Below are 27,525 nucleotides of genomic sequence, written 5' to 3'. Positions count from 1 at the left end.
CTGCAGAGAGCGAGAAACAGAAGACGCCGCCGCGGATTACGGACTGCGGTTTATGAAGATTTCTGGCCAAATATTTTGGCTTTGCCCCTCAAAGCCAAAGTTCTCTGATTTGATGACAGAATCCTTGATTTATCATTGCAAAGCTGAGTTGAGTCAGCAGCAGCCACAACAAGGAAGTGCCTTTTGTGCTAAGAGCCTCGAAATGCACTCAAGAATAACCCTGCGTTTTCCACTTCTTTCGACTGCAATCAGGAATTTTCCTTATTTCGATTTTTCCTGACAACATTTCGGTCCATTTTGGCAGGAAATACCACCCAAACGGTTCACTGTTTCCAATTACCGAAAGTTCCCCGAACCTTGGTCTGAAATGCACCACAAAACGCCAAACTTACCTCTGAATAAATAACTTTAAAAAATAATAATAAATTTTTATTTGCAGCAGCGTCTCTCTTTTCTAGCTGTTGAATTTACCCAAGCAAATCCTCTAAATTGTATGCATTTTAGAGCACATATCTTCCACTTAATTTGTAGTTATTCAAACACTTTTTTGCCACCACCAATGCGCACACATGTGGGGCTTATTTTGCTGAATATCCTTTAACCATTTGAGTCTTATTTGCATTTAAAAAACTGATTAAATTTCAGCAAGAGCCGCAGAGCATGCCCAAGAAAACGATGGAAACAAAACGGCGCAGAAAGCAACGCAAAAACCAACGAAAACAAGAAAATCTCAGCTAAAAACTAAATGGAAAACGAAAAGGAAACCAATATGAAAGTTGAATGCAGACTGGAGGCAAGGTGGATAAAAATAGCGTCTAAATTATTTCGAGTGATTATTTGCATTCCGATTTTACACTCTTTTCCAAGAGGGAGAGAGTGAGTGAGGAAGAAACTGCATGCAGGGGTTGGGTGGAGAGTAAAAAGTGCAATCAGATGAAACAAACAAATAACAAATGCAGGGAGACAAAGACAAGACAAATACAAGACAAAGACAAAGAAAAAACGACACAAACATCAGCAATAGTTAGATAGATGGAGAGATAGTTTTGATAGATAGCTTTGATAGATAGATAGAGAGAGTCTGAGAGTGTTGAGTGGCCAGAGCTCTCTGTCATACGTACGATCGGTCAATGAGTATAGAGGCCTCCTGTTCTTTAAACCTGGAAGAAGGGTTACAATCATAATAAACAACGATAATACATGTAACAATCATAGAAGTACGCTAAGTTATAGAAAGTCATAAGAGGTATTCGATTGTACACACAATATAGAGAGATAGTTGGAGCAAAAAAGAGTTTGAAAATACATGTCTAGGCGGGAGGGGAGCACATGGGGCTGGGGGCGAACAAGGCAAAGAAAAAGGCAAAGGAACAAACAAAAAACTTACGCAACACAAAATGAAGGTGTAGTTTTCTTTTCGCTCAGTGTGCCGCCCGCTTCAGCGCCCCAAAGTATGCACTGCCACAGGGAGAGAGCGAAAGAGAGCGGGAGGGAGAGAGCGCGAGCGCGAGCTCGGCACGCGAGCAAGACAGAGCCTAATTGATGCGTCACGTGGCAAACGTTAAGTCCCAGAAGGCAGGCAGCGTCAGATACGCGAAAATGTGTTGCAGCAGAGGGAGGAGTGGAGCAAACAGATGATGACGATGATGACGATGATGATGGGCGCTGTGAACCCCACAAAGCGCCTGTCGCTGACGCAGGCAACGACCCCGCTGCCGTCACGCACCGCCACACAGATCATTGCGATTCTGTTGCCACACTGCCACCAGCCATGACGTCATTGCGTACGTCACAAACAAACAAACAAACCAACGGCAACAGCAACAGCAACGGCAGGGAGCGCTCGCAAAAACTGCACAAAAGTCGAAGTTGAAGTGTTGACATTTAAGCACATGGCCAACATCCCGCAAACCCCTAAGCCCAAACCCCTAACAACTTTAACCCCCGCCCCACACACACACAACCCCCCTCTATGTGCAGTGGCCAAAACTCTGCGCAAATGTCATATGAACCGAACCTTAAATACGTACAAAAAGCGCAGGCTTTAAAACGATTGCATCGAACGCGGCGGCTTGGCCGCTAATCTGACGCGTTGACCTTCAGCTGACCCTGAACACTCTCCTGAGAGCAGACTTGTCAGCTTTAATGCTCAAATTTCCCATAAGCAAACGGACACAGGCACCCGCCACGAACAACACGAAGCAGAGGTTGAACCTAACTCAAACTAAAACAATTTCCAAGTGGAATATTTTACAGACTGAACGATCTTTGCTTGGGCTTAACAAGAAATATATCTAAAATATATTGGATCTTTAAATGGTACTCTAATACTCCCTGCTGACTGCTTTAGCCTCACTTAACCATCACTTGATGTTCAGCCACAGCCTGAGTTAATATTGCCGTCACCCCCGTACAGTTCGGTGCACACAATCAGCAGAGAATGATCTAATGGCCGCATAGAATACTGCTTGCCAGTGCCAGTGCCTGTCCGGGCCATAGCCTCAATCAACTTAGCCCCAAAAACCCCGAAAACCGAAGCCTTGGCAACTCAATTAAAAGGTTTCCTCCCTCCCTCGCTCCCATTTGCAGGTTGCTGCTGCTGCTGCTGCTGCTGCTGCTAAATTAATGGCAACACAAGTTGCACTTGCAGCAACAATATTCAATGAAATTCAAAGGGAAATTTGCATTTGTGTCGGGGCAAACTTTATCGACACAACCCGCTGGCTGGCTGGCTGGCTGGCTGGCTGGCTGACACATGTTTTGGGGGCTGAAGCGAATTTATTCAGATTGAAATACCGACAACATGGATTAGGATTATGTGTTTTTAATACGCATTGCCGACTCAATCGCAATACATCTTTTGAGGCATAGAAAAACCCCCAAAAGAGAACCGAACAGAAGGCTTTTGTCGTTTGTCTTGCTCGGGGGGCGGAGGCTGTGCGGCAGTTCCACTTAACTGCATCTATTATAATCATTCGGTCTGCTGTCTCGAAATCATGAGAAGGAACATCCCGAACAACAAAATATTATGACTAATTCGTGAGTTGTTTTGCTCAGTTTTTGGCTGCGCTGATTGGACGTGTTGTGGTGGGCCGCTTCGACCTTGACATTTACACAGAAACAGAAAACGAGGAGAGAGATCTTTCTCTCTCTCTGCCACCCCCTGCCACACCTTTCTCTGTCGCTGCTTCAGACATTTGGCTAATTATTTGTTATTAGTGTTGAAATCTTTATGATTCCGTCGTACGTCAAAGTGCTGCTCAGTTGCTGCTGGCAGCCCTCCGCCCCAATCATTCTCCCACCCAATCTTCACTCTCTCTCCCTCTCCCTCTCCCTCTCCCTCTCCCTCTCTGTGTGTGTGTAATTGACAGCTCATCAAGAACATTGTTTGAAAGTGGCAGACCTGAGGCCCCAACAGTTTCGATGGGCCTGTACATCGGTTGAGGAATTCACAAATATTCCAACTTGATTGAAAGCAAACGCAGCGTGCGCTGAAAGGTAAAGATTTCCCTCTGGGGAGCAGCAGCAGGCGCAAGGCTTTGGCAGGCCCCAAAAACTTTGAAGGCAGACAAAAGTTTTTGGCCGGAGTCCGGAGTCTGGGTGGATGCAAATTGCGTGGCTGTCGCCTGCCAAAAACATTTGACCGTAAAGGGAACACACAACTGTGGCGCAGGGAGGTGCGGGGTGTGTTGAGAAAAAAAGAAAATAAAACAAAGTCCAAGACAAGGGAAAAACAAAAATATTTATATTTCAACTAAAATTAAGTCATTTCTCCTCAGAGACATGTCAAAGTCTCGAGTCTGAGTCGTCTGCTGCCGCTGCCTGCCTGCTGCCTGCTGCCTGCTGCCCGCCATGATATGCCACTTAATGTGGCCTTTTAACAGTATTTTAGTGGCTGCTAAGATGGCAACACAATGCGATCATGGTTATTATTAACGAGAGAGCAAGAGAGAATGCTGCTCGGATCCTTAAACCACATATTTCAGTAAACAACATTCATGTCGTGTGCACAATGCGTTAGATTATTCATTTTTCATAATTTTAACACATTTTCTGTGAACTTCTCCATGGCATTTCTTTCTTGTTCCAATAAATGCAATTGCACGTCCATAAAAATTATCCCAAATTGTATTTCTTACACAAATGTTCCCCACATTTGCATTTACTTTGTTGTGTGGTTTTGCGATTGTTGTTTTTCGTTTTTCGTTTCGAAGCTCTTAAGTGTTTTGGCGCACAGACTCGGGTGCATCGTGTATATATAATTTGCTGTATAGATTTCTCTGACACAGAGCAGGCGGCGCAGCCAGCGCAGCTTCTCACACTTTGGCGCTGTAAAAATTGTAAATATTTTTCACATTCGGCAGCATTCACGCGGTACAGCCCCCATTCTGTATGTGTGAGTTTCATCCTTTCAGTGGATCTTTATACCTTTGCGCAGAAGGGGTTTGGTTTTCCAAACTTTAATTTGCATTTTGGCCATAGATTCCCATTCCCCCGCAACGGGTATCATCACTTGGAGCACTTATTTGTTGTTGCTTTTTCTGGGGCTGCCTGCCAGCATGGTTTAATTATGTGCCATCGTTGTTGTTGTTTTTGTTGTTGCTCGGCCCCGAAGTGCACTCAAAAATGCTGCCAAAACGCATCAAACGACGATATGCACCATTGTCATAGAGAACACAGAATCCGAGGGGCTTGCCAAAATACAGCAAAAAAAAGTTGCATTTCCGGCCTCTGGCCTCAGTGTTGCATGCCGCGCGGCTTTGAGTGTTGCTGCACGGTCATGCATGGATAATGGCTAGAGAGCGAGAGTGGGGAAGGGGTGGGGCAGCAGGGGTGCTGCATGTGGCATGTGACTAACTAATTGAAGAATTTGTGGGTGGCTGTCGAGGCTGTGTGAAGCGGCGGCACAGAATGAAGCCAAAAATGCACAGATTTTTCGCAGTATTTTTTGTAAAGTTTCAGCCTCAGGGAGCGAGAGTGGAAAGGGGTAACGAGTGTCACGAGTGGCAGGAGGTGTTAGAACAACAGAGAAGGAGCACAATAGAGCGGCAGAGTGCGAGGGCAGCTTCAACGCCAGGAATCTAGAGACCATCATCACAGTAAGCCCGCCAGCAAAATTCCCCAGCAAGAATTCCACAGTGTGGCAAGGAATACGCAGTGGAGTCCAAAGGGCAGGGAGGGAGCTTCACAGGGTAAAGAGTGTCTAAGACTGGCTGTTGCACTTTTCTCTCTCTCTCTGGGATCCAGCTTTTTGTCGGAGCTCCGCCGTTTAGCGCCCATCCCCAGCCCAATGTCCATGAATGCTTTAAATTCCTGCACAGTTGTGTCTCTGTCTCTCTCTCTCTCTCTGTGTGTGCGTATGTCCTGTCGTGTTCCCTTAAAGCTATAGCCAGTTTATGGGGAAAAAGAAAGCACAAAGAAAGTAGAAGGAAAACACAGAAGGAATAAGCATTAAGTGTAGAAATCATAGACCCATTTGTGGGCGTGATTCATGGAGGAAAATACACATAAACATAAAGAGTTTCCATTGTGTAGCAGTGTTGGGAAACAGCAAAGAAAAAGTGTTCAAGAAAATAGAAATCAAAGCATTGAAAATATTAAGAACAACATTTATCGGGGCTGGGGAGAGCAAACAAATAAAGAAACAAATAAAATCCACACTCTTAAGAAGCAGTGTTGAAAAACACGCAACAAAGAAGCAATTTCCTTGGGGAAAGGCATGGGAGCGTGGGGCTTCGGTTTGGGGACTGGAGTGGACCATTAACACGGAAAAGGTGTAGCAAATGGGCAGCATTCAACATCCAACATCAATTGAGTTTGCGGAATGTACTGCGATGACACACACTGGGACACTGGGATAATTAAATGTAAGAATGTAAATGCTTTTTCATGGCAGAAAAGGAAACACCCAATTCGAGCTCAAATCAAAAAAAAAAAAAGAAACCAAAAAAACTCTCAAACATTACAATCAATAAAATAACTTGTGACTTACCTTTCGCTAGCGATGCTTGAATTTCTGGACATGGACTTTGGTGACATCTCAAAGTCGGAGTCGGAGCGATATAGAAATGATTCGCGACGTTGTGGTAAATTCTGTAGCACCAAACCAGCGCTGGGTGAACCGCCCTCAAGCGGTGATCGAGCGCCTTGGCCATTTTCTACATCGAAACTGCAATTAAAAGAACAAAGAACACATCCAAATAAGTAATGCATCCAGATATGAAGTGTATAACTATAGGGCGCTGTCTTTTCCCTGCCAATAATGATGATTGGATCGGCGGTAATGATGAAATGTTGCCTGCTCGCTCAGGAAACGGAAGCGCGCGCCTAACAAGGCGCTTTTAAAGTTTCATTTCGTTAGACATTTCTTTTTTTTTCCCATGCTTTTTCTTCTGCTCCTTCTGCTCTGTTCATTTGTGTTCTTTTTTCGGTTCGTTGTCTGCGGCAAAAAGTTTTTCTTGCAACGCAAACGAAAGCAAAAGTCAGAGCCAGCCCCCCAAAAAATGTGCCAAAATGTGAAAGAAAAGTTTACTCGATTCGAGAGAGAGAGAAACAGTCTTTTTATCGCAAGAGTTAGTGCAAAACTTTCATCGGCGGAATATGCCAGCTCATCATTGGGGCGGCAGCAGCAGCGCGTCTCTGCATGGACTTCAATTTGCCGCTCGGCAGGCGTAACACGGCACAAAACTGGAGAAACTTTTAATCAGGGCTCGGCACCCATACAATTAACGAGCCGTTCTTGCGTTTGTGTGTGAAGACGCACGCAAAACGGAACATTGGTATTGGTACGAATCACTGTAATACGCTTGTACGTGAGGGCAGCGCAGCAGCAGCGCAGCAGCAGCGTCTTGTCCCGCACCCATGGGTTAGGGCCGTGCCGAGCCCTGCTTTTAATCCACTGACAACGCCACGCCATCGAAAATTACACATAAGCGAGCGGCCAAAAATAGGCAGCCAGCGGGATGTGGGAGATAATTGAATATTATTTATTTGTATTCATTATTTTTAATGTTGCATAAATTATTTATTTACTGAGAAGATTGCCGCAAAAGATATTCCCCCTCGCGGTTCATTGACTTTCTGGATTTTCGTATTCAAGTTTTGTTTCATAATAGTTAGCAATAGAAATGTTGTTGCATATTTGTTAGTTGCTTGCCGCAACTTTCTTGCAGCCCAGCTGGTCGCATATCCTGCCACAGCACACTCCGTAGCCCCCCGTAGCACCCCGCAGCTACACTCAATAAGCTCTGCTCCCCCCCATGCCAGTCCATTCCGTTCGCCTTGCAAGGCCTTTCACGCTTTTGGCACAGGGTCGGTTCGGTTTGGTTCGTTTTGGTTCGGGCTTCGTGGAGGGGTTGCAAAAGTCGTAAAGAAAAATGATGTTTTAAGTAAAATTTATATCGGGGTCATTAAGTAAACTTGGCACAAAAGTTGTTGCCGCTTGTTGCCTCTTTCTTTTTGGGGCGAAGAAATGAAAGAGCTAAGCGGGTGGCAGGCGGCAGGGGGCAGGGGGGCGTGCCTGAGGCACGGCGTAAGGTGGTTGATCAACAATGTCGCCAGTTTCCATGGCATACTTTGTGTCAGCAGCAGCAGCGGCAGCGGCAGTGGCAAACAGTTTTTAGTTTCAGTTTGCAGTTGCAGTTTTTGGCTGCTTTTTCAGCGCACTTTCTGTGTTTTTTTGTTGTATTTTTAATGGCGTAATGGACACTACACTCTGCTGCTGATATTTTTCTTCCATTCGCAAACGAGATGAGAGTGCGCAACAGAATGCCACATGCCACATGCCACATGGCACACACACACAGCAAAGTGCCTGCCACATTGTTGCATTCGTTGTATTTTTTCTGGGTGGGGAATGATTTACATTCCATTCCATGGGATGCAGTTGCAGTTTCAAAGTTTCAAGTGGATTTGAATGCATTCCCATTCGAGTCGATCGCAGATTGATTATTCATTTGGCCATTAATTCCTTGCTTCAATCCGATGCTTTATTCCGGCTTCTGCCAGCAGCTCCTTCGCTCAGTCATTTATTCATTTGCAAAAGTCCGAGTCCAAGTATTTGGCGCCGCTGCTTATCCTGACATCCAAGGACCCCCCTCTTGCCGGCCACTCGTCCGCTGTGTTAACGCACTCACAACAAAAACAAAAACAAAAACAACAATGTAGAAACACTCAAACACTCATAAAGTGTCCTCGGCATCCTGTCAGCAGCAGCGCAACAAAAAACACAAAGCAAAAGAAAAATGCGAGAAGCGCAAAAAACAAAATAAAGCACACAAAAAAAGGGACAACGGCAAGACAGGAACAAAAGCCAGCAAGACAATAATCCTGCGAGAGAAATTGTGAGAGACAGGACAGGGACAGCGACCAAGAGCAAGAGCAAGTGCAAGTGCAAGTTGCCACTTGCAACATGAATCGCCTGTCCAGTGCAACACACAGTTCGCGAAGTTGCAGCAAAGTGCTTTCGCAGCAAGTGTTTCGGCTGACTGGCTGTCTGTGTGGCAAGGCACTTAAAGCAACATGAAAGCAACACGAAATTCAATTGAGTTTTAAGCAGAGAAAAGCAACCCAACAGCCCACCATCCTTCCACGTCTCTCTACATACTGTGTCCATGGAGAAGAGTGCTTCTGCTTCTGGTTCTGCTTTTGCTTCTTGGGTTGGAGGATTTGCGGTTCAACAGGAGAGTGCAGAGGTGCAGGGGAGGTGTGGCAAATGCCACTCAACTTTGAGCTATCACCTCACAAGCACACACACGCACACACACATCTACTCGTTACTTGTACGACCTACGAGTACGAGTATCTTATAGATACATACACTTTCCTGTGGCTGCTCCACCCCAGCACACCCCCAAGGCGGCTTATTATACCCCACTAATCGTGCAGTGCGCAGGATGAAGGGGGATATTCATTGAGATCCCCGTACAAATATATCACTAGAGACAACTCGCTACTCGCTACATAGCTGAGACTCGCGCAGTGCGGATCAGAACAGCGAGATGCCGAGAGTAGCGAGTGCAATGTCAGGCCTTGAATTACATCGAAGAAAAGGTCTACAAATTTCGTATAATGTTTGCATTTCTTTCTAAAATTCTCTATCATTGCGAGGCATCGCTTAGTCGTAAGTCCCAGCCACACAGTGTTCCCCTTTTTGGTTGTTGTTGCTGCATACATGTGTACTTGCAGGCGAACCAAAACACAATTACAGCAGGCGGAAGAAGGCGGAAGAGTGTGCCAAGGCGGCATAGAGTGAGTGGGAGGGAGGGCTGCAGGAGTGCAGGAGTGCAGGAGAGAGCACTGTGAATGAGTGGTACTTCTCACATTTAAGCTGTGACGTGCCGGGTTACCGCTTTAAGCCAGCAGCCAGCAGTCGCCACATGCCACAACAGTCTCTGAGTCTCTGCCCTCTGCCAGCCCATGCCAGTGCCAGATTTAGGCGAAAGTCGAAGCAGCTGAAGGAGGGCCGCTAGAGGAGGAAGCAGCAGGAGAAGAGGCTACAGGCTGAAGAAGAGGAAGAAGATATTCATTGTGTGTTTGTGTCTGTGTGTATGTCATGGAGAACGGAAGTGTGCCCGACGGCAGCTCTTCCATGCGCCTAATTATATGTGCAAATAAATGAACGACGCATGCTGATTGTTTGAGTGTGTTGGTTTGTTTGTGTGTATGTATTTGTGTCTGTGTGTGTGTATTGTCATTGTTGTTTGCCATAGACAAAAGGTTGCTCCTCAACTTTTCATACACATTGAAAGGGAGAGAGAGAGAGAGCGAGCGAGAGCGAGTGCGCTAAGCTCAACGCCCGACGCCAACTTAATTAGTTTGTTAAAGTCGCGACTAACACACACAAACATTTACACTTAATACTCGCAATCATCTTCCCACAACATAGCAGACGAGTGTTGAGCGCTTTTTATGTAAATCGTTTGACTATTATGCCTGAGGTTCGTTGCTGACAGCTTTAAAGGCGGCAACAGCGCTGCTAACAGTCCCAGCGTAACAGTCTGTTAACAGAAAGCCGTTGCCTGTGGTTACAGCTCACTGTTAGCACTCGCCGCTCTCACGATCCACACGGCTCTCACGATCCACGCCGCTCTCAGGTTCCACGCGGCCTGCGCTTGTGAGCCATGAATTAATTACATCGCAAATGAATCTTTCACGTATCCACAGTCTCACATTTTATCCCATTAATAATGTCATTCACTACCTTTTTTTTTTGGGTGCTAAGTGGCCTTTGCCATCTCGCTTTGTTGCCACCGCAGGATGTGTCGTTAGTCGAGAGAGACCTTGAAAGGAAATGGAATTCCGAAGAAAGAGAGCGAAAAAAAAACAACCCAAAATCCAAAGACCGAAACGAACTGAAACCAAACCGAAACCAAAAGCAAGTCGGAACCAAAATACAAGTAAAATTTCCCAAAGAAAAGGACAGAGAGGAGGGACAGAAAGCCAAACGATTGAGACTCTGAGTGTGAGCAGAAGAAGAACAGGCAGAGTGGCAGCGAGGCAGAGAGGCAGAGAGGGGGCAGAGAGGAGGGAGAAGGCAGAACGCAGAGCAAAAACTGTCACAAGGCCATTAACAAAAGCCGGAGACTGACTGCCACGGAGGATGGATTCGGATGCAAGCTGAATGCGGGGCAGAGCAGAGCAGAGCAGAGCCAGTGGCAGTAGCAGCATCGTCACAAGATGATGGCTTTGCATTGGGGTGGAGACTGCAGACTGCAGACTGCATCGTGGAGGGGCGTGTGGGGGTAAAAAAAAAACCCAATTAAAATTGCGAGGCGAAATGAAATGGGCGCAGCCACCCGCTGCTTCGACCCGTTTACGGCCAACTGCAGCCCGCATGTCGCAGCAGCCCGACTGTAATTCTGCTGTCTGACGAACACACGAGACGTTTTCCACCGACAAGAATTCACCATTTGCATTGCTATTCAGTTCAACTTGGAAAACTGTTTCACTCGGCGAAAAATATAATCTCTGAAGATGTAGGAAAATTAATTTAAGCTGCCAAAATATATTTAAACAAATAAAAGCAAGCAATTTGAAAAATACTCCAAACTAAAAATATTAAATTTATGTATCAAACAATTTCGATTTCATGTCATTAAGCAGAATCTTTAAGATTTCTTCACACAACTTCCCATCCAGACTCCAATTTCTTGGTACAATTAAATTCATTTCTAAATCTTTGTAAGTCCACATTTTGTTTTGTGTCTGCGTGTAGCAAAAATGTCTCAGTGGGAGCACGATAATTACCCATCGGTGGAAAGCGTATGGTGTAGCCGGAGTGCCTTTAATGTTTTTTAAAGGCCAGGTGAAATGGATGGATGGCTGGGCTGGGCTGTTCTGGTCTGGGCTGACTGGATGGATGGATGGATGGCTGGCTGGCCTGTTGGTAGAGACAGGTGAAGCGGAGGAGAGTCTGCCACTGCCTCGGCCTGTGCCTCTGTGCATGTTGCATAATTTGACAGAGTGATGGCTGAAGATGAGGGCGTGGCAGAAGGGGGGCAGCATATGTGTGTGTGTGTGTCTGTGTGTGTACTGCATCCGCGCTGATTTTCATTTCATTGCGTCGTCTGCGTCGCCGTCGTCGTGCATTTGATTAACCGTCGAAGCAGCTGTCGCCGTCATCTCGCCAAATTGAGCATACAGCGAAGGCTCTTGGCAACATTCAACGTGCAACGCGATGGGATTGGGGTTGGGACTGGGACTGGGGCTTCGATAACGAACAATTAACTACACTAACCCATGCAGGGGATGTCAGGGTCAAAGGGAATTCAAATTGAAAATGGAGCCCAGTCTTACTTGGAACTTGCATTGCCTTTGATGGCACACACATGGAAGTAGCAGCAGAATATGAATTGAGCCCCAGCCAAGTGGCAAAAACAATTCTTACAAAATGCCAAAGAGTATTTTCAATCATATTTCGGTTGACTGCGCGTCATGCTGTTGTCGCATTTTTAATTAGCGCAAACACACACACGGGGCATGCCCCCCCTCTAAGCACCTTTATCCACACGAAATTGGCCACAATTTCAGGCTCTCTCTCTCTCCCCCGTTGCGGTTGCCCTGAGCGAGGCAGCCCTGGCAACCCAGAGCCCTTGTTTGAAATGGAAAAACAACTGGAAAAACTGAACAAAGTCTGGCTGAGAGTTTCCCATCATCTCCCAGTTTAGTCTAGAAATTCTCACAGGCAAGATCTGCCTCGCTCTGGAGAATCTCTCTCGAAATGAAGGCCCATGGCAAGTACGGCGTAACGGCAACAGCTGCCAATGTGTCGCTCTGCGAGGATGTGCGCAATTTCAGCACACGGCGGCGCAACATACTCTATCTGATGCATCGCTATTTGATGGAGAACGGCTACTACAGCAGCGCGGAGGCCCTCAAGGCGGAGGGCCGGCTGTCGGAGGAGTTCGAGCTGTGCGACAACATCGACCTGGATGCCATGTACCTGGAGTACGCGAGCTTCTACAACATGAAATTCGGCAAGTATCCGCGCATACTCAAGAAGCTGGCACCCAAACTGAAGGTGGAGCTGTCCTCCAAGGGTCAGGCAGGAGCCGTTGGCAAGGGGCAGGCGCAGCCACCACAATCGATGCCGGGCCAGGAGGCATCGTTGGGCAATTGGCATGCCGGTGTGGGTGCTGCCACAGCTGCGGCCGCTGCCAGTTTGCATAACGATGCCACACCGCAGCAACGGAATGGGAATGGGAATGGGAATGACAATGGCAATCCGCCACAGTTGCACATCAAGAAAATGGCCACAGCCGAGGGCAGCAACGCAACGGAGCTGCAGCTGCGCATTGGCGACATCGAGCATGGACATTCGGGCGGGGACGATGCGCTGTTCTCCTCCCTCGACTGGCAGCTGCTGGCCGAGCTGGTGAAGACCTCCATACTGCGGGAGGATATCCTGCTGCGCTGGTCCGATGTGTGCGGCAACCAGCGGGCCATTGAGCTGATCAAGGAGGCTGTCCTCACGCCCATCGAGTACCCGCAGCTGTTTGCCCATGGCCTGAAGCCCTGGCGCTCGCTGCTGCTGCACGGACCACCGGGCAGTGGCAAGACCTACCTGGCCAAGGCCCTGTACGCGGAGACCCAGGGCCAGGTGACCTTCTTCAACATCACGGCCAGCATCATGGTGAGCAAGTGGCGCGGCGAGTCCGAGAAAATTCTGCGCGTACTCTTCCACATGGCCGCACGTCGGGCCCCCTCGGTGATCTTCTTCGATGAGATTGAGAGTCTGACCTCGAAGCGGGATCGTGCCACCGATCACGAGTCCTCGAAGCGCTTCAAGAACGAGCTGCTGCAGCTGCTCGATGGCATGGAGCACACGCTCAAAGGTGTCTTCGTGCTGGCCAGCACCAACCTGCCCTGGGACATTGACGAGGCCTTTCTGCGCCGCTTCGAGAAGAAGCTGCTCGTCCAGCTGCCCAACCCGACCGAGCGCAGCTCCCTCATCAGCCGCCTGCTCGGCGCCAGCATCAGTCTGAGTGCCCGCCTGCTGGAGCAGCTCGTTCAGCTCTCCGATCAGTTCACCGGCGATGAGATTCGCTTGGCCTGCAAGGAGATCAGCATGCAGCGTGTGCGCTGTGCCACACGCGGCCTACCACCCCACAACGATGCCACGAAGGAGTCGCAGGCCACGCTGGAGGCGAACGTGGAGCAGGCCTTCCGCCAGGTGCGACCCCTCGGCCAGAAGCTGCTGGCCAAGCACGAGCAATGGCAGCAGGACAACGGCTCCTAATTGCTCGTTTCTTTTGGTTTATTTTCGTTAGTTGCCTAGAAATAAAGTTTCTGCCTTGAAAGGCGTTTCATTACCTGCCGGTGGTGCGGCGTCGAGCGCCCGCAATGGTCATCCGTGAGACGTAGCGTCTAATGCGACCGCTCGAGCGTCGCTGCTGAGTGCCGCTCGGTCCTCCTCCTGCTGCTCCTGCTCCTGCTCCTGCTCCGCTGCCAGTGGCATTCACTGACCTTATGCTGTACTCTGTTGTGGTGGAGCTGCGCCTGTCGCTGGTCATTACATCGGAGCAGAGGGACGAGGACATGATGGAGGCGGCCGAACGCCGCTTGCCACCCGCACCGGCCATGGCACCCGTAAAGGTTCCCCCGCCGCTCGATGAGGTGGTGGTGGCCGAGCTGTCCGAGCGGGAGAAGAGCGATGAGCGCTTGCTGCGATTGCAGCTGCCACCGGGTCCTGTGGCATCCTGTATGTTGCTGTAGAACTCCTCCGTCTCGCGGTCGTAGGTCTCATCCTCGTCATCGTCCAAGCGTGGCCGCTCCTCATCCTCCTCGAACTCCTCGGCCTCCGCCTCTGTGGCCATCGTGTCGCTGCGCTGACTGAGACCCGCTCGCCGTCCACCGCCATTCGACAGGGAGGACGACTGCTGCTGCGCCTGCTGCTGATGCTGCTGCTGCAGCTGGTAGTACTCGTGATAGTCCCTCGAGCCACGCGATCGACTGCTCGTCCCGGTGCCAGTGGTGCAGCTCAGGTGGCGATACGGTGCGGAGCTCGAGTTGCTGGTGGTGCTGAGGGAGTGCCGCTTGTTGCCGCCAACCGGTATGGGCTCAGCGTGGCTGCCACTTCCACTTCCATTTCCATTTCCAGCTGCTGCTGTGGCTGCCTCCCCAGCCTCACCATCACTTTCGCCGCCGCCGACGCTGCCGCTGAAGGTGACTTCGTGGAATTTCGAGGATTTGCGTCTGGCCCGCGGCACACCCTCGCCACCGCCAGTGCCCATTGAGATTGAGGGACGTGGCCGATTGTTGTTATCCAGTGTCTGCTCCGACTCCTGTTGCTCCTGCTGCGGCGCCTCCTGCCGCACTCCTTCGGCTGGGCTGAGGGTCAGTGCCAGCTGCGGTCCGTGTCCCCCACGCCGGCGACTCCAGGGGAAGGCGCGTATAAATGCAAAAATGATGAAGAGCGTGGCAATCATGGTGCTGCCTCAGTGAAGCTTCAATGCCTGAGAGTTCTCTTTCATCTTTCGCTAGAGATTATTTATATTTCGATTTTGTTTGCGTTGTTTGTTGTTGCTGAATTTGTGCACGTTTTATTTACGATTTTTAATTGGTTCAATTTGGTTTTGTTTGGTTTTGTTTTCGCTTTGTTTCGCTTTGTTTCGTTTCGTTTCGTTTGAGCATTTGCATAATCCGAATCCGCTGCTAGACAGATGACGGAGACGGAGATGAGAACGGAAACGGAAGCACACACATGAGGCAGAGTGGCAGTGCAACTGACAGGCCACGTGGCAGGGCAACACATCACTTGGAAGCCAGCTCTAGCTGCGCGCCTGTACCTATTATGTATCCATATCTGTCTCCGACTGGCTGACTGACTGCCTTCTGAACGATTGGGATTGAGTTCCGCACTGACACTCGTTGGAGTTGAATTTTATGCGCAATTTTGATGAGCGATGCGAGAATATTATGATAATCAATGCACAATTATTGCACCCACAGGATACACAGAGAGGCAACCCCTCGCTGCCACAAAGGACACAGCAGCAGCAGCATTCTCTCTCTGTCCCTGGCTCCCTCCTCGCCTGCACCCAAAAGCCATGAGGAGGCATCAGCTTACTGCACGATGATGATGATGATGTTGCTACGAGTAGAAGCTACTTTTTAGTTCATCCATAATTGAAATGATTTAACAATGAGATTGCTGCTCGTCTGTCCGTCCTGTCTGCCTGTCCGACAAGGAGGTCAGGGATTAAGGTCACTTACGGCAGCAGAAGCAGCAGCAGCAGCAGCAGCAGCAGCAGCAGCAGCAACCAGAGACCCAGAGACAATGTCCAGACCAATTTGTGCAATCACTTTGCCAATTACCATTTTCTTTTTCAAGTTCACGATTAACCAAAACGGGCCAAATGGGGGAAAAGCAATATGCAGAGAGAGCGGGCGGGAGACATGTCCTCAAGTTCAAGAGAATTTCACTTCAGAGTCTTGGGCCCTAGCCCTGTGCCCACGTTTTGGTTTCAAAGAAAGTTCCCATAAGCGAACGGACACTTTTTGTTTTCATACATTTATTTACAAATGAATCCCTCTAATCGCTAGCACTTGTATGCCGCATCACGCACATGACATGTATGTTGTTTTTTCGCCATTTACTTGAACCTCATCCAGAGTCACATTCAAGGGCACAACAGTGAAGAGGCAGCGGGAGAGGCAGGCTTAGGGTCCTGCAATTTAAAAACTAAACTCGATTGCCCTTAATTAAAGTTATCACAAAGCTAGCCTCTGGACGGGACGGCAGGAAGCGTTACAAATTCTTATGGATGATGGCAGTGGGGCCGCAGCACAGCATCCAATAGAAGCGGCAGCCACCAAGTGATGTCTCCCACTCGGCTGCACCTGCCGCACATGCCGTGTGCCACGACGCACTACTTTTTAATTTGTTCAAATTGCATTAAAACGGGGCAGAGAGAGAGAGAGCGAGAACTCTGAGGCAGTGGCACGTGGGGGGAGGCAACATCTAAAGTGAATTAAGTGCAGTAAAAACGCTTTTCCTCTATATATATTTTCCCCCTGCCCGCTAAGAGTTTGAGGCTGCTTGAAGGACGAATCGGAAATGCTCTGCCAGCCAAAAGCAACTCCTCTTTGGTCGGGAGGATAAATATTTGTGTGATAAATAAATAAATATTCAATTAAAGGCGTGACTTTTGTGACTATCTCCTTGGACTATCCATGGAAGTGCACATAGAATTTGCAGGTGCTGCTAGCTGGGGGGAGTAGTTCAGTTTCTGTTTCTGTTCTTGCCACTGTGGCTGTGGCTATGGCCATCGGTCTTTCCTCTGTGGTGTGCAGCTCATCTTGTGGCTGGCTTATCGCGTGGGGCACACACTGCCGCCTGCCGCCTGCCCCCTGCCACCGCACTGGCTTTGGGCTGTGAGTGTTGGGTGGTGCTTCTCTAAGTGTTGGTAAACAAGCTAGACACAGGCATCGTTCTCGCTCGCTCACTCTGGGTATAGAACCCTGGGGCTGTGTTCTGCTACTTTCACAGCGACTGCGCCTGGTCCGGCAAGCACACACACACACACACACACACACACACTCAGAAATATTTCCTTTCAATTTTTTCTCATTTTTTTTGTGTTCAATTTTTTGTTCTATTTTTTGTTGTTGTGTTGCTCTCTGTTGCTTTTCCTTCTTTTCTAGGCAACTAATTCCACATTCTATATAACAAATACACATACAAATATGTGTGTGTGTGTGTGTGTGTGTGTGTGTGTGTGTGGGCAGCATCTCAGGCTGGAGGCATGCCCCAAACCACAGAGCCACAGTTGCCCAATGTTTTGTTTCGTTGCTCCCTCTCCCTCTCCCTCTCATTCTGTCTTCCTCGCTCTCGGGGGCTACATTTAAGTAGCAACAAATCACTTCATTGTTTGCGTGTTTACATAATATTTATACATCGCACAATTCTCTCTCTCTCTCTCTCTCCCGCTGGCTCTCTTCCTTCTCCATTTCCGTATCCACTTTTTGGTTTTCTCGCCAAGTGTTGACATTGTGTTTCATTAATAAAAATGCTGCCTCCACCGCCACCCCCCCAGCAAAAAAGCGAAATCGAAATACAAATCCCGTCAGACAACAGGAAAAACTTTCAGACTGCACGTCGCCCAAAAAGCAGCAACAACAACAAAAGCCCCGAAAGCTGTTCCAGCAAAAATAGGAGAAAACGTAGAGAGCTCTGGCAACCCTGGCGACGGGATGGCTTGCGCTGAAAGGGTTACGCCAGTTTAAAAGCAAACAAAAAACGCAGCTTAAGTCTGCCTAGCCGAAGGCTGGAATACACTGAGCCTCAAGCAGCGGTGCACAAGCGAAAGCGAGAATCGCAAGGAACAACAACATGCATGGCTTGTGCATAACGCGATGCGAAACAGGAGCAAACCCCCAAAACAATGCGTCAGAAAAGAGTATAAGTTTGTGTTTATCTTTGATGGCTTAAGTGCAGCACACAGAGAAAAGCAGCAGCTCCATTCTGTTCCATAAAACAAAGAAGGAAATTCCAATATATTTTCAAAATGGGGTTTTAAAAATAATCAAAAATCAGGCAAAGAGTTGGATGCAGGGCGACAGAAAGGGAAAGTGAAAGGGAAAGGGAGCTGCTGCGACTTGAACCCCCTTTTAAGATGCACTTAAATATCCACAGCTGAAATGCATCACATTGAGGCCAGGACTTACTGCCAGGGTTCATGCTGTGTGTGCTCTGTGTGTGTACAATCCATTAACAACATCAGTACCCGCACCTCCCTCCCTCATCATCATCGTCATCATCAGCAGCAGCAGTCCTAATATCCACCGCTACGGCTACGTCATAAATAATGTTCTCTCTTTAGGATCCGCATCCTGCATCCGCCTTCCGTCTTTTCCTACCCGACACTGTCCCCTCCCCTCCCCTCTCTCTACTTAATGCAAAACATCTTTCAAAATATGCGCATAGTTTCGGCCAGAGGATTTAAAGCAAAATGCATGGAGCATGAGGCATGAGGCACGAGGGGGCATGAGGCATCATAATGGATAAAATATTTGGCAAACATTTCGAATGGGGTGAGAAGAGATATTTACCCAACCACCCGACCCCATCCCATCCACTCCACTTTCCGCTTCAAGGCAACATTCAACGCATGAAATGATTTTCCATTCAATTCTTTTTTGGGTGAAACTTTGACTCTACTTGTATCTTGTGAATATTTCTAATCGCTTTTCATAGTTATCGCTCGCTCTCTTCACATAAATCGCATTCAATTTACACTAACTCCCACCTGCTCTCCCTTCCCCTTTCCATCTGGCTTTTATTTGTCTTATTTTTTGCAGCTTTAGGGAGTTTGGCTCGTGGCTCTTTGTTCCGCTGCTTACTCAAGCCACAGACTGACCAAGAGCACTGGCTACTGGCCATGTCCGCTCCCCTTGGCGTCTGCTTTATTTCCTGGTCCGTGTTTGTTGGTCCCAGCTGCAATTTGAGGCTTTTGTATTTGGCCAAGCCAAGAAAGTGCCAGAGGGAGGCAGAAGCCGGGAGGAGCCAGAGTGAAGGCCGGACGTGGAAGGTGATTGGAAATGGAAATCCGAATCGTGACGATGATGATGCGACCAAATGCCGATGATTGCTGCCTGCCTGCCTGCCTGCCTGATGATGATGATGGCCTTTGGCGAATACCATTCTCAATGGGGTTCGGTCTCAATGCAAATACTGACCAAATTAGTGTCAAAACGTATTGACTACACACAGATACACACACACACACACACACGTACGCACACATGCACAGTTAATGGCATTGCAATTTGCATGTACATCCATCCATGTATGTGTGTCAAAAGTGTGCTGCATGCCACACTCTCTCGCTCTTGCCTGTCTGTCTGGGTTGTATGTGCCATGAATTTTTAGCTAACACACTTAACCCACTTGCCACGCCCCACTTGCCACACATAGCCGCCCCTCTGTGTCTCTCTCTGTGTGTGTGTGTGTGTGTGTGTCTTGCATAATTCACGAAAAATGTGAAAGTTTTCTCCACTTTAAAGAGCAACCAAATAAAGGCGAGAGAGTGGAAGACATTTGCAATTAAATTATGTGCAGCAAAATATAATTAAGATGTAAAAAGTGTTGGCAAATCATGTTAGACGGCAGTCAGGCGGCAGGCAGGGACACTGTCCACTGTGTCCTTTGAGATTGTCCTTTCCCTTTTTTTTGTTGCGAAAAAGTTTCAAGTTTCGCCAGACGACACACACACACACAAGAAACTTTTACTACGTTTAAGCGGATTAGCTAAGGGTATGGAAAATTGATTGAATCACAAATTGAAGGGAAAAAGTGCTACCAGATCCCCCTCTCAGCTCTATGCAGGATACATTTCAGTCTCTAGTCAAACTGAATCTATCAATGGAAGAAAGATCCTCAAGAGATTCCCTCACATGCCCAAGCCTCTGCAATTGTTCTCTGAGTGTTTCGCTGTGTCCGTTCGCCTATGGAACATTTGTACAGCACATAACCTCACTCTACCTGCACGGTCATTCATTCATTCAGCCTCCTGCTGAGCTTCCACACTTCAGCTTGGGTCCAGCCTTCCCTTTTTTACCCTCCCCAGCCCCATCATCGATTGCCTTTCATCTTGCTTCATGAGTTGTAATTCCTTTTGTCGCTGCAAATTGAATGGCGAACCAATGACGTCACAAGAAGCAGACGAAGAAGAAGGAACAAAAGGTGGAAGAGCGAAAGAGAATGCGCAGACATTAGACAGAAAGACATTGGAAATTGTCATATAAAAATATCTTTCATCCCCCCTTGCCACAGCGAAATTGAAGCCACTAAAATCCCCCATTTGCCACCTTCCAGCAAGAAGTCTTTTGACAATTAAATGATGCCAGCGAGAACAATGAAAGAAACGACTAAAGGAAGAACGAAGGAGACAGTAAGGTGGCCACAGCTGAGGCATCTTAAAAATGTAGATACGTAAAGGAGACGCAGACGCAGGCGGAGGCCGAGGATACATATAGTCTCGTGCCACGTATAATTTTTTGGTAGAGGGTGCTGTAAATGACGTTGCTTTTAGCGCTGTGCTGTGTGCCCACCGACTCTGCCTCTGACATCGTCGTGGCGAAACTCAATTAAATGTGACAGTAGAAAATGCTGCTGCTGCTGCTTCTGCTTCTGCTGCCTAAAAGTATGCTTTATTTAAAAGTTAAAACCTGAAGGAGGCACCAGGAGGAGAGCGAGGATGGCATTGCCGCGTGGCTGGGCAGCCTCCAGGTGTGTCACACACTCAACTCCCCCTATACCACCCGCCTCGCCGTGTGCCATTGCCTTTAATTCCATCAACTTGCCCAAAGTGTTGCCTACTTTTTGGTGAGCAACATTTCCGGCTAAAACGAAACTCAACAAAAAAAAAACTAAACTGAATTTTCGTTGGAAAGGTCCATTTTCCATTTCGCAGCAAAAGTGTATTTAAAAGCAGTCCAGGAAAAATTCTAGCAACAAGGGGAAGGAATTTTGTTCACCAACGCTCAACAAAGTGTTGCATACTTTCCGGTGCAATGGAAATTTAGCAAAAATATTTCAGGGAATATTTTCTACTACACTGCACTGTGGGAATGTTGTGGGGAAAAATAGCTGTAATTAAAAGCAACTTGAACTTTAATTGGAGCAACATTTCCTGCAGAGAAATCAATTTGAATTTCTATGGAAAAAAGTACGTACAGAGGTACACACGTCCCCCCACATCCTCACATATTTCCATGGAAGTTTTCCTTCCCTGAGAAGTAATTACTCAAGGCACAAAAGTGAATCTGTAATTGGAATGAAAAGGAAAAGGAAAAGAAAAACGCTGCCAAAGAGCAGAAAGTCTGGGGAGTACCCCACACATCATTATGGAGTCCAGGCAATGACTCTAATGGCAGTTAAAAGAGAATATTAGGCTGCACAGAGTCTAGAGCAACACTTCACGAAGGGTATTCGAAATATTTAATAAAGATGAGACTCTTTCACAGTCTCTTGTGTGTGTGTGTTCGTGTGCTTTGGGAGGAAGCATTGCGCCATCAGCGTTTTCATCTTTATCGCTCGGGAATGGCTGGCAGCAGCTGCCAATAAGCAACGATTATGCTTGTAGCTACAATCGACTGCTGCCTATGCCTATCTCTGTGTGTTTGTGTATCCACATATCTGTGTGTCTTGTCTGTGTCTCTGTCTGTAAGGGCACAGAAAAAAATTGCATGAAGCACTCAAGTCAGGCACAGAGCCAGAGCTCTGCAGAGCCTCAAAGCCAATGCCTCCGTTCTCTGGCGCTCCCCTCTATCCATGAGTGTTGCTGTGAATGTGTGTGTGCTATCCATGTGTGTGCGTGTATCTGTGTGAGCACATTGATAGCACTTGTGAGGCGTTATAAACTGCAAGCAGTTACAGAGCCATGAAAAAAGGTTGGAAGCCAGGAATGTTACCAACAAAAAACTGACCCAAAAAGCTTTTTTCGCCTTTAAAGAAGGGAAAAAGTATATATAAAATAAAATGGAAATTGTAAATAAGGCAGGGACACAAAGAGAGACACAGACAAAGAGAAGGAGAGACAGACAGACAGAGGGAGAGCGAGAGAGTGTGTGTGTGTGTGTTGTGTCTGTGTGTTGGAGAAAACGGGGGGAATAAAGGAATTCCTTTGGCAAATCAACTTTTGCTTCTTTCTATGTACATTTAAATATTGCAAACATGTGAAAGAAAAACGAGCCTCATTTTGCATGGAGCGAAGGGAAACTGGTTGGCAAGGCCAAAAGGCTGGAAAATTCCGGATGAAACAATTTCTACGCAAAATGCGTAAATTGTTGAAATTCCTTTTGTTTTTTCCTCTTTTATTTCTTTGGGATATATTTAATGGCTTTCATTTTAGCTGTGATTACGGCATTTACAACAAAAAGAGTAATTTAAAAGTATCCTCAGATCGAATAAACCATTTATTGCCTCGCCATAATTATGGGAATATTATTTTGTATTTGTGCATCTGGAGCCCTAGAGGGGGACTTGCCTGATTTCAGCTTTACTCCCCCGCCCTTTGCTCATTTACAATTAATCGCCGCATTTTAATCCCAAATTAAACGCCCCAAAGTATGCAGCAAATTTTAAAACTATTTGCCACACACATTTCCATTCATTTAATTATTCATTCGGCATGCCCCAGCAGCAAAACAACTTAATTAGTTTATGATCATTTAATGCACTCCGCCAACTGTGCGCCAAAAAGGGGCCAAAAGCCCCACCTCCTGTCTGCTGTCTGTGGCTGTGGGTGTGTGTGTGTGTGAGTGTGTGCATAAATTAAATTAAAATTAAATGTTCAAAAATGAAAGAGTGTACAAGAGAAGAGGACCTTAGGGCAGCAAGAGCTGGGCTTGGGCGGAAGCGTTGACTCCTCAAGGCTCAACTCTCTCTCGCTCCCTGCATTCAACCCAATTGCCTTTTACCTTTGGGCATAATTAACACGCAACGTGTGGCAGATTGTGGAGTGTAGGCAGATGAATAGGCGTGGCAGGTGATTACATACTTAATGCACACGTATGACAGATAGAGAGAATGTGCTGCTTAAAGCTATTAATTGAACGTTTTATCTGTGTAACTATAATGTGCTTAAGGGGCGCTTTTAACAACAATAACAAAACAATTAAAAAAACATAGCCACAGTGGGCGGAGCATCGAAGTATGATGATGATTTCTGTAAGCCGTTGAGCATTTATTAAAATTAAAAGTAGTGGAAGAGGCAGCAGCAAACAGCAACTGGCAGGGCAGCTTCCACTTCCATTTGGAGGCCTGCCCCCTGCTTAAAGGCAGGCAAAATCCGTTAACAGGCCCAATAAGACCATTACACAACCCATCTTCATTCCTACTCGCCCTCTTTCACTGATGGCTTTTTATAGCACGTTGATTGCTGGTCCACAACCGAAAATGAAAATGAAATGGAAAAGAAATTGAAAATGCCCAGCGAGCAACAGACCAGAATGATATCATTCGTGTGGGCACAGAGACGCAGTCAGACAGAGCGGACAGAGAGCGCAAGAGCAAGAGCAAGAGCGAGAGTTGGACCGATAAGTAGGTGGAAATCCCTTCAGGATTTTACCAGAATAACATAAAAGAGTTGCCCATCAGACAGGCACACACCCACGCACACATACACGGAGAGAAAAGACAGACAGACGAACAGAACGACTCGTAATCGTGGAAATTCATTTAAAGTACAGTCTAGTCGGCAGCTGCTGCTACTGAAGCTTCCACTATTGCACGATGCTTTTTCCACCGACACTTTTTCAGTTTATGCACAGTTGTAAAGTGTTCTCTGCGAATATTCCTAATTAGTGTTGCACAACGGAGAAACGGAGAGTTTTGTAATGTCGATCTTTGCAGTCGTGAATTTTCGATTCCAACTTTTGATACTTGAAAGGAATATTCTCTGCTCGAAACTCAGCTCAAAAATATGAGAATTTCCAAATGGGTTAGTCCTTTAATCATATCATATCATATCATATCATACACCAACTCCACAGACAGAGAACTGGAATGGGCAGAGTAAAAATGCCATTAGAAAATGAACAAAAAAAAATAAAGAAGAATGAATGAAAGACGCAGCAATAAATGGAAGAAAAAGAGGCCTCTATTCTGGGTGGGGCCGAGGCAGAGGCAGGGGCAGGGACAGAGCGGAGCACAACAGAAACAGGAAATAAAATTCCACTTTAAGCGTTTTTAATACAAATGCAAATACGTAACAAGACAGAGCGAGAGGGAGAGAGAGAGACACACATCCAGGAAGAGAAGCTAGACAGAAAGTAGTGGGCGGTGGGGCAGGCGGAGAGAAGCACGGGACAGACAGCTTGACAGGCGAGTGAGCGATGAGTGAGAGGCGCAGTGGGATGGGAGTGCTGGGCAGGGAGAAGTGTACAGGGGGGTACATATGTATGTGGCGGGGGGTAAATGCGGTCACAGATTGAAGATATATTAATAAATAGATTTCTGCCGGAGACGGACTGGATATCCATGAAAGGATTTTCTCAGAAAGAAACCGAAATCCCATCCCTCGCCCGCACGCAACGTGCCGCAAATAGAGTGGCAGCAACGAGACCAACTTGCAGACAGAAAACATATGCAGACACATAGATGCATCCTCACAAAGCGAAAGACAAGTGCATATGCCAGAATCATAGCATAGTTTAAGGCGCAGCCAGAGAGGAAGTCCCATGCGACAGTCGGGACGGAAAAAAGCGCTGAAAATGCAAAAGCGGAAGTGTAATAAAGTGCAAAAAGTACACAGACGGAGAGAGGGAGATAGAGACAACACAACAAACAGAAGAGCAGCGCAAAGTGAGATAAGAACAATGCGAAAACAAGAAAAGTCAAGTGTAAGAAGTGTCACAGAAGTTGTTAGAGCGAAACACACAGAGAGAAGTGCGCGAAAGTGAGAGGGGAAACAGGAAAAAGGTGAAATGTTAGATGAATTGTATTGAAGCAAACAGATGCAAAGCAGTTGTGAAATGCTCAAACGAAAAGCAAACCAGAAACACGAGAAGCGCGTGACAGTAGGAGGAGAAGGGAGCAAACGGAATGCGCAGCGGAAATATACGGAAATATGAGACATACATAAGAGTATATGAAGAAGGAGTGTACATGGAGGAGAAACCATCAAAAATGTGCACAAATTAAATGGGACAAATTTGGAGGAATTTCTTTAAAACGAGTCAAAAAAGTGCCATGAAACCGCAAGTAGAAAGAGGAGAATTTCATACAAATTGTTGGAAAAAAAAAGGTATGGGACAGAGAAATATATATAACATAGAGCGCAAACCGAGGGGCGCTGCCGCATTACACTTCATACTTCAAGATTGCCTTTAACTTTACCAGCAGCTTGCAGTTGCTAAATTTTCTTCAGATTTTGCATTTAATGCACAAAATAAAGAAATTTTCAGGCTGAAATCCAATTTAGATTCTAATTTTTGAAGATTCTCCTTGATTTGGCAGCAAGCACACGGCAAGGACCTTCTTTTCAGAGGCCTGGCCACCCAACCCCAAAAGAAAATGCGCAGCCACAAGAGCGTGGATGGAACCCAGACGGTCGGCGGGGTGGGAGGAATGTACATGTAAATCTTTCACACACACACACACACACAAACACACACACACACACACACACACACACAATCAAAGAAAGTGTAAAAGTAGAATGAACGGAAACCGTTACTGGCACAAGGACCTCGAAAAGTATGTGCAACATTAAGTGTGACAACGTTGTCGTCGTCGTCGTCGCTGCTGCTGCCGCTACCCCCCGCTCACACCTCATCCAGCCACCCACCTGCTGCTGGTGCTGCTGTTGCCTCTTGTGTGCCTCTTTTTGTTGCCCACAAGTTTTCGTGGGCCTGCGTTTTGAAAGCGGGTATACCCTAACCCACAGATGGTACTCCCGCGATCTAGAAGATTTTATCGAAATGTTACAAGAGAGAGTAGATCCAAGGAGCCTCCTGCCAACTCTTTCCAAAACAGATAAAGACATTTCTTTATTTGAAGAAATCCTGAATACCAAAGCTCAGAAAGCGAAACAAAATTCCAAGAGTTTTTTTCATACTTAGAGCGTTTCAGGGGCCATCCACTACGCTTTTCCGTTTTTTTGTTTACTACAATTATTTCACTCATTAAGAGAAAGAGAAACAACAACACAAGCAAGACAGGCAAACAGAAACAGCGAGAGAGAGGGAGAGGGAGAGGTAAAGAATGAAAAGGGCAAACAACAGAAGCAACAATTCTCTCAAAAGTATCCTTGAGCATCCTCGCAACAACGGCTGCCCCAGCAGGAGCCTCAGCATGCTCCTTCAGCCTCAACGAAGCAGCAGCCAGACCCTGACGGTAGAAGAGTCTTTCTTTCCTTCCCCCCAACCGAATATAACAGAGAAACAACACACAGATAGCAGCAGAGATAATGATAAAAGCAACAACTTTTCATCACTAATCAACTTCCAAATGAACTGCCGCCAGTGATGTGTGATACCCAGCACTACCACAAAATAAAGGCCCCCCCAAAGGTATGCCCGCACTCGTTGAAACTCTACTCAAGAACCTCCGCGAGAAGTCAATTTGAAATCACCAATTAAAAGTCAATAAAAATCACAATTAATGCCGCAATTTGCTGCACAAAGTTAACATAAGTGAAGGGTTGCATTAATTAGTGTTGTGTAATGTTGCATTTTATTTCCTTGCATATTCTGTTGCGTTTTTTAGCGGGTAATTTTCTTGTCGCACTTTATTCCTTGATTTCTTTTGCGCTCTCGAATTGCGTTTGTTTTCGGGCAAAAAGTTAAATTATGAAAATGTCAGGCACACACTCACACACGCCCCTACTCCCCCACATATGAATAAATGCCAAAAACAATTTACATAAAAATATTTGTGCAAAAAAATAAAGTTTTATAGCACCCACAGCCCGAAAGCGGCAGACAGACACAGACAGAGATTTTAGAGAGGTGGCGAGGGGGAAGGGGCGTGACAGGAAAAGCGGTTTTTTGGAAAATTTCCATATGAAAAGCAAATGTGTGGGCGTCGGTCGTAGGTGGGCGTGGCGTGTGGGCTTGCGGCTTATAGGGGTCTGGGATTCCAGTGAATTTTGCGGGGGAAAGTTTATCAACTGAAGCATCGCCTAATCAACAGAAAGACCCCAGACCTCCAGTCTTGTCCCTGAAAACACCATTACGGCGACCGCACAATTTTTGGGAGCATCCTGCCATGCCATAACCTCACTTTGGGTATGTTTTATTTGTTCACAAGTTGAAAATTTCAATTTGAAGCACACAAAACTCATTAAGGGACACAACATGGGCAAACCCCAACCTCCACAAAAGGGGATCAAAAGGGGGAAAGGGAAACAAAGAACGCTTTTGGTGGGACGGAGGCTTTGATGATAATATTGCACTATAATTCATCGGAAATACTTGGGGAGACTCTCGTAAATTAGGGCATGGCATTCGAGCTAAAGAATTCGCTCTCTATTTTAGGCAAGCGAAAAATTATTCTTAACATTAAATGACTAATTAATA

At 46.9% G+C, this 27,525-nt stretch overlaps 2 protein-coding genes across 11 annotated transcripts in view; one reads left to right on the top strand and one right to left on the bottom strand.

The window, feature by feature from the left end:
- LOC117903411 (cAMP-specific 3',5'-cyclic phosphodiesterase) overlaps positions 1 to 27,525 on the bottom strand; it is a 108,263-nt gene that overhangs the window by 16,971 nt on the left and 63,767 nt on the right. For 5 of the 10 annotated variants that reach the window (XM_034815415.1, XM_034815416.1, XM_034815419.1 and 2 more), the window contains 2 exons: positions 5,993 to 6,169; positions 1,122 to 1,160 (listed from right to left, as the gene is read on the bottom strand). In XM_034815415.1, the coding sequence (XP_034671306.1) occupies positions 1,122 to 1,160; positions 5,993 to 6,169 (216 nt within the window). Of the gene's footprint in view, positions 1 to 1,121; positions 1,161 to 5,992; positions 6,170 to 13,812; positions 14,943 to 27,525 lie in introns of those variants that run through there. The other 5 variants (XM_034815417.1, XM_034815418.1, XM_034815421.1 and 2 more) reach the window with 3 other exon arrangements.
- Positions 12,192 to 13,738, top strand: LOC117903414 (katanin p60 ATPase-containing subunit A-like 2). Its single transcript, XM_034815429.1, has one exon. The coding sequence runs from the start codon at positions 12,221 to 12,223 to the stop codon at positions 13,736 to 13,738; it is 1,518 nt and encodes a 505-aa protein (XP_034671320.1). The 5' UTR covers positions 12,192 to 12,220.

Source organism: Drosophila subobscura, chromosome A (genome assembly GCF_008121235.1).
Source record: "Drosophila subobscura isolate 14011-0131.10 chromosome A, UCBerk_Dsub_1.0, whole genome shotgun sequence".
Classification (NCBI taxonomy): domain Eukaryota; kingdom Metazoa; phylum Arthropoda; class Insecta; order Diptera; family Drosophilidae; genus Drosophila; species Drosophila subobscura.
Note: the sequence above shows the minus strand (reverse complement) of the source record. Positions and strands in the feature narration are given on the sequence as shown.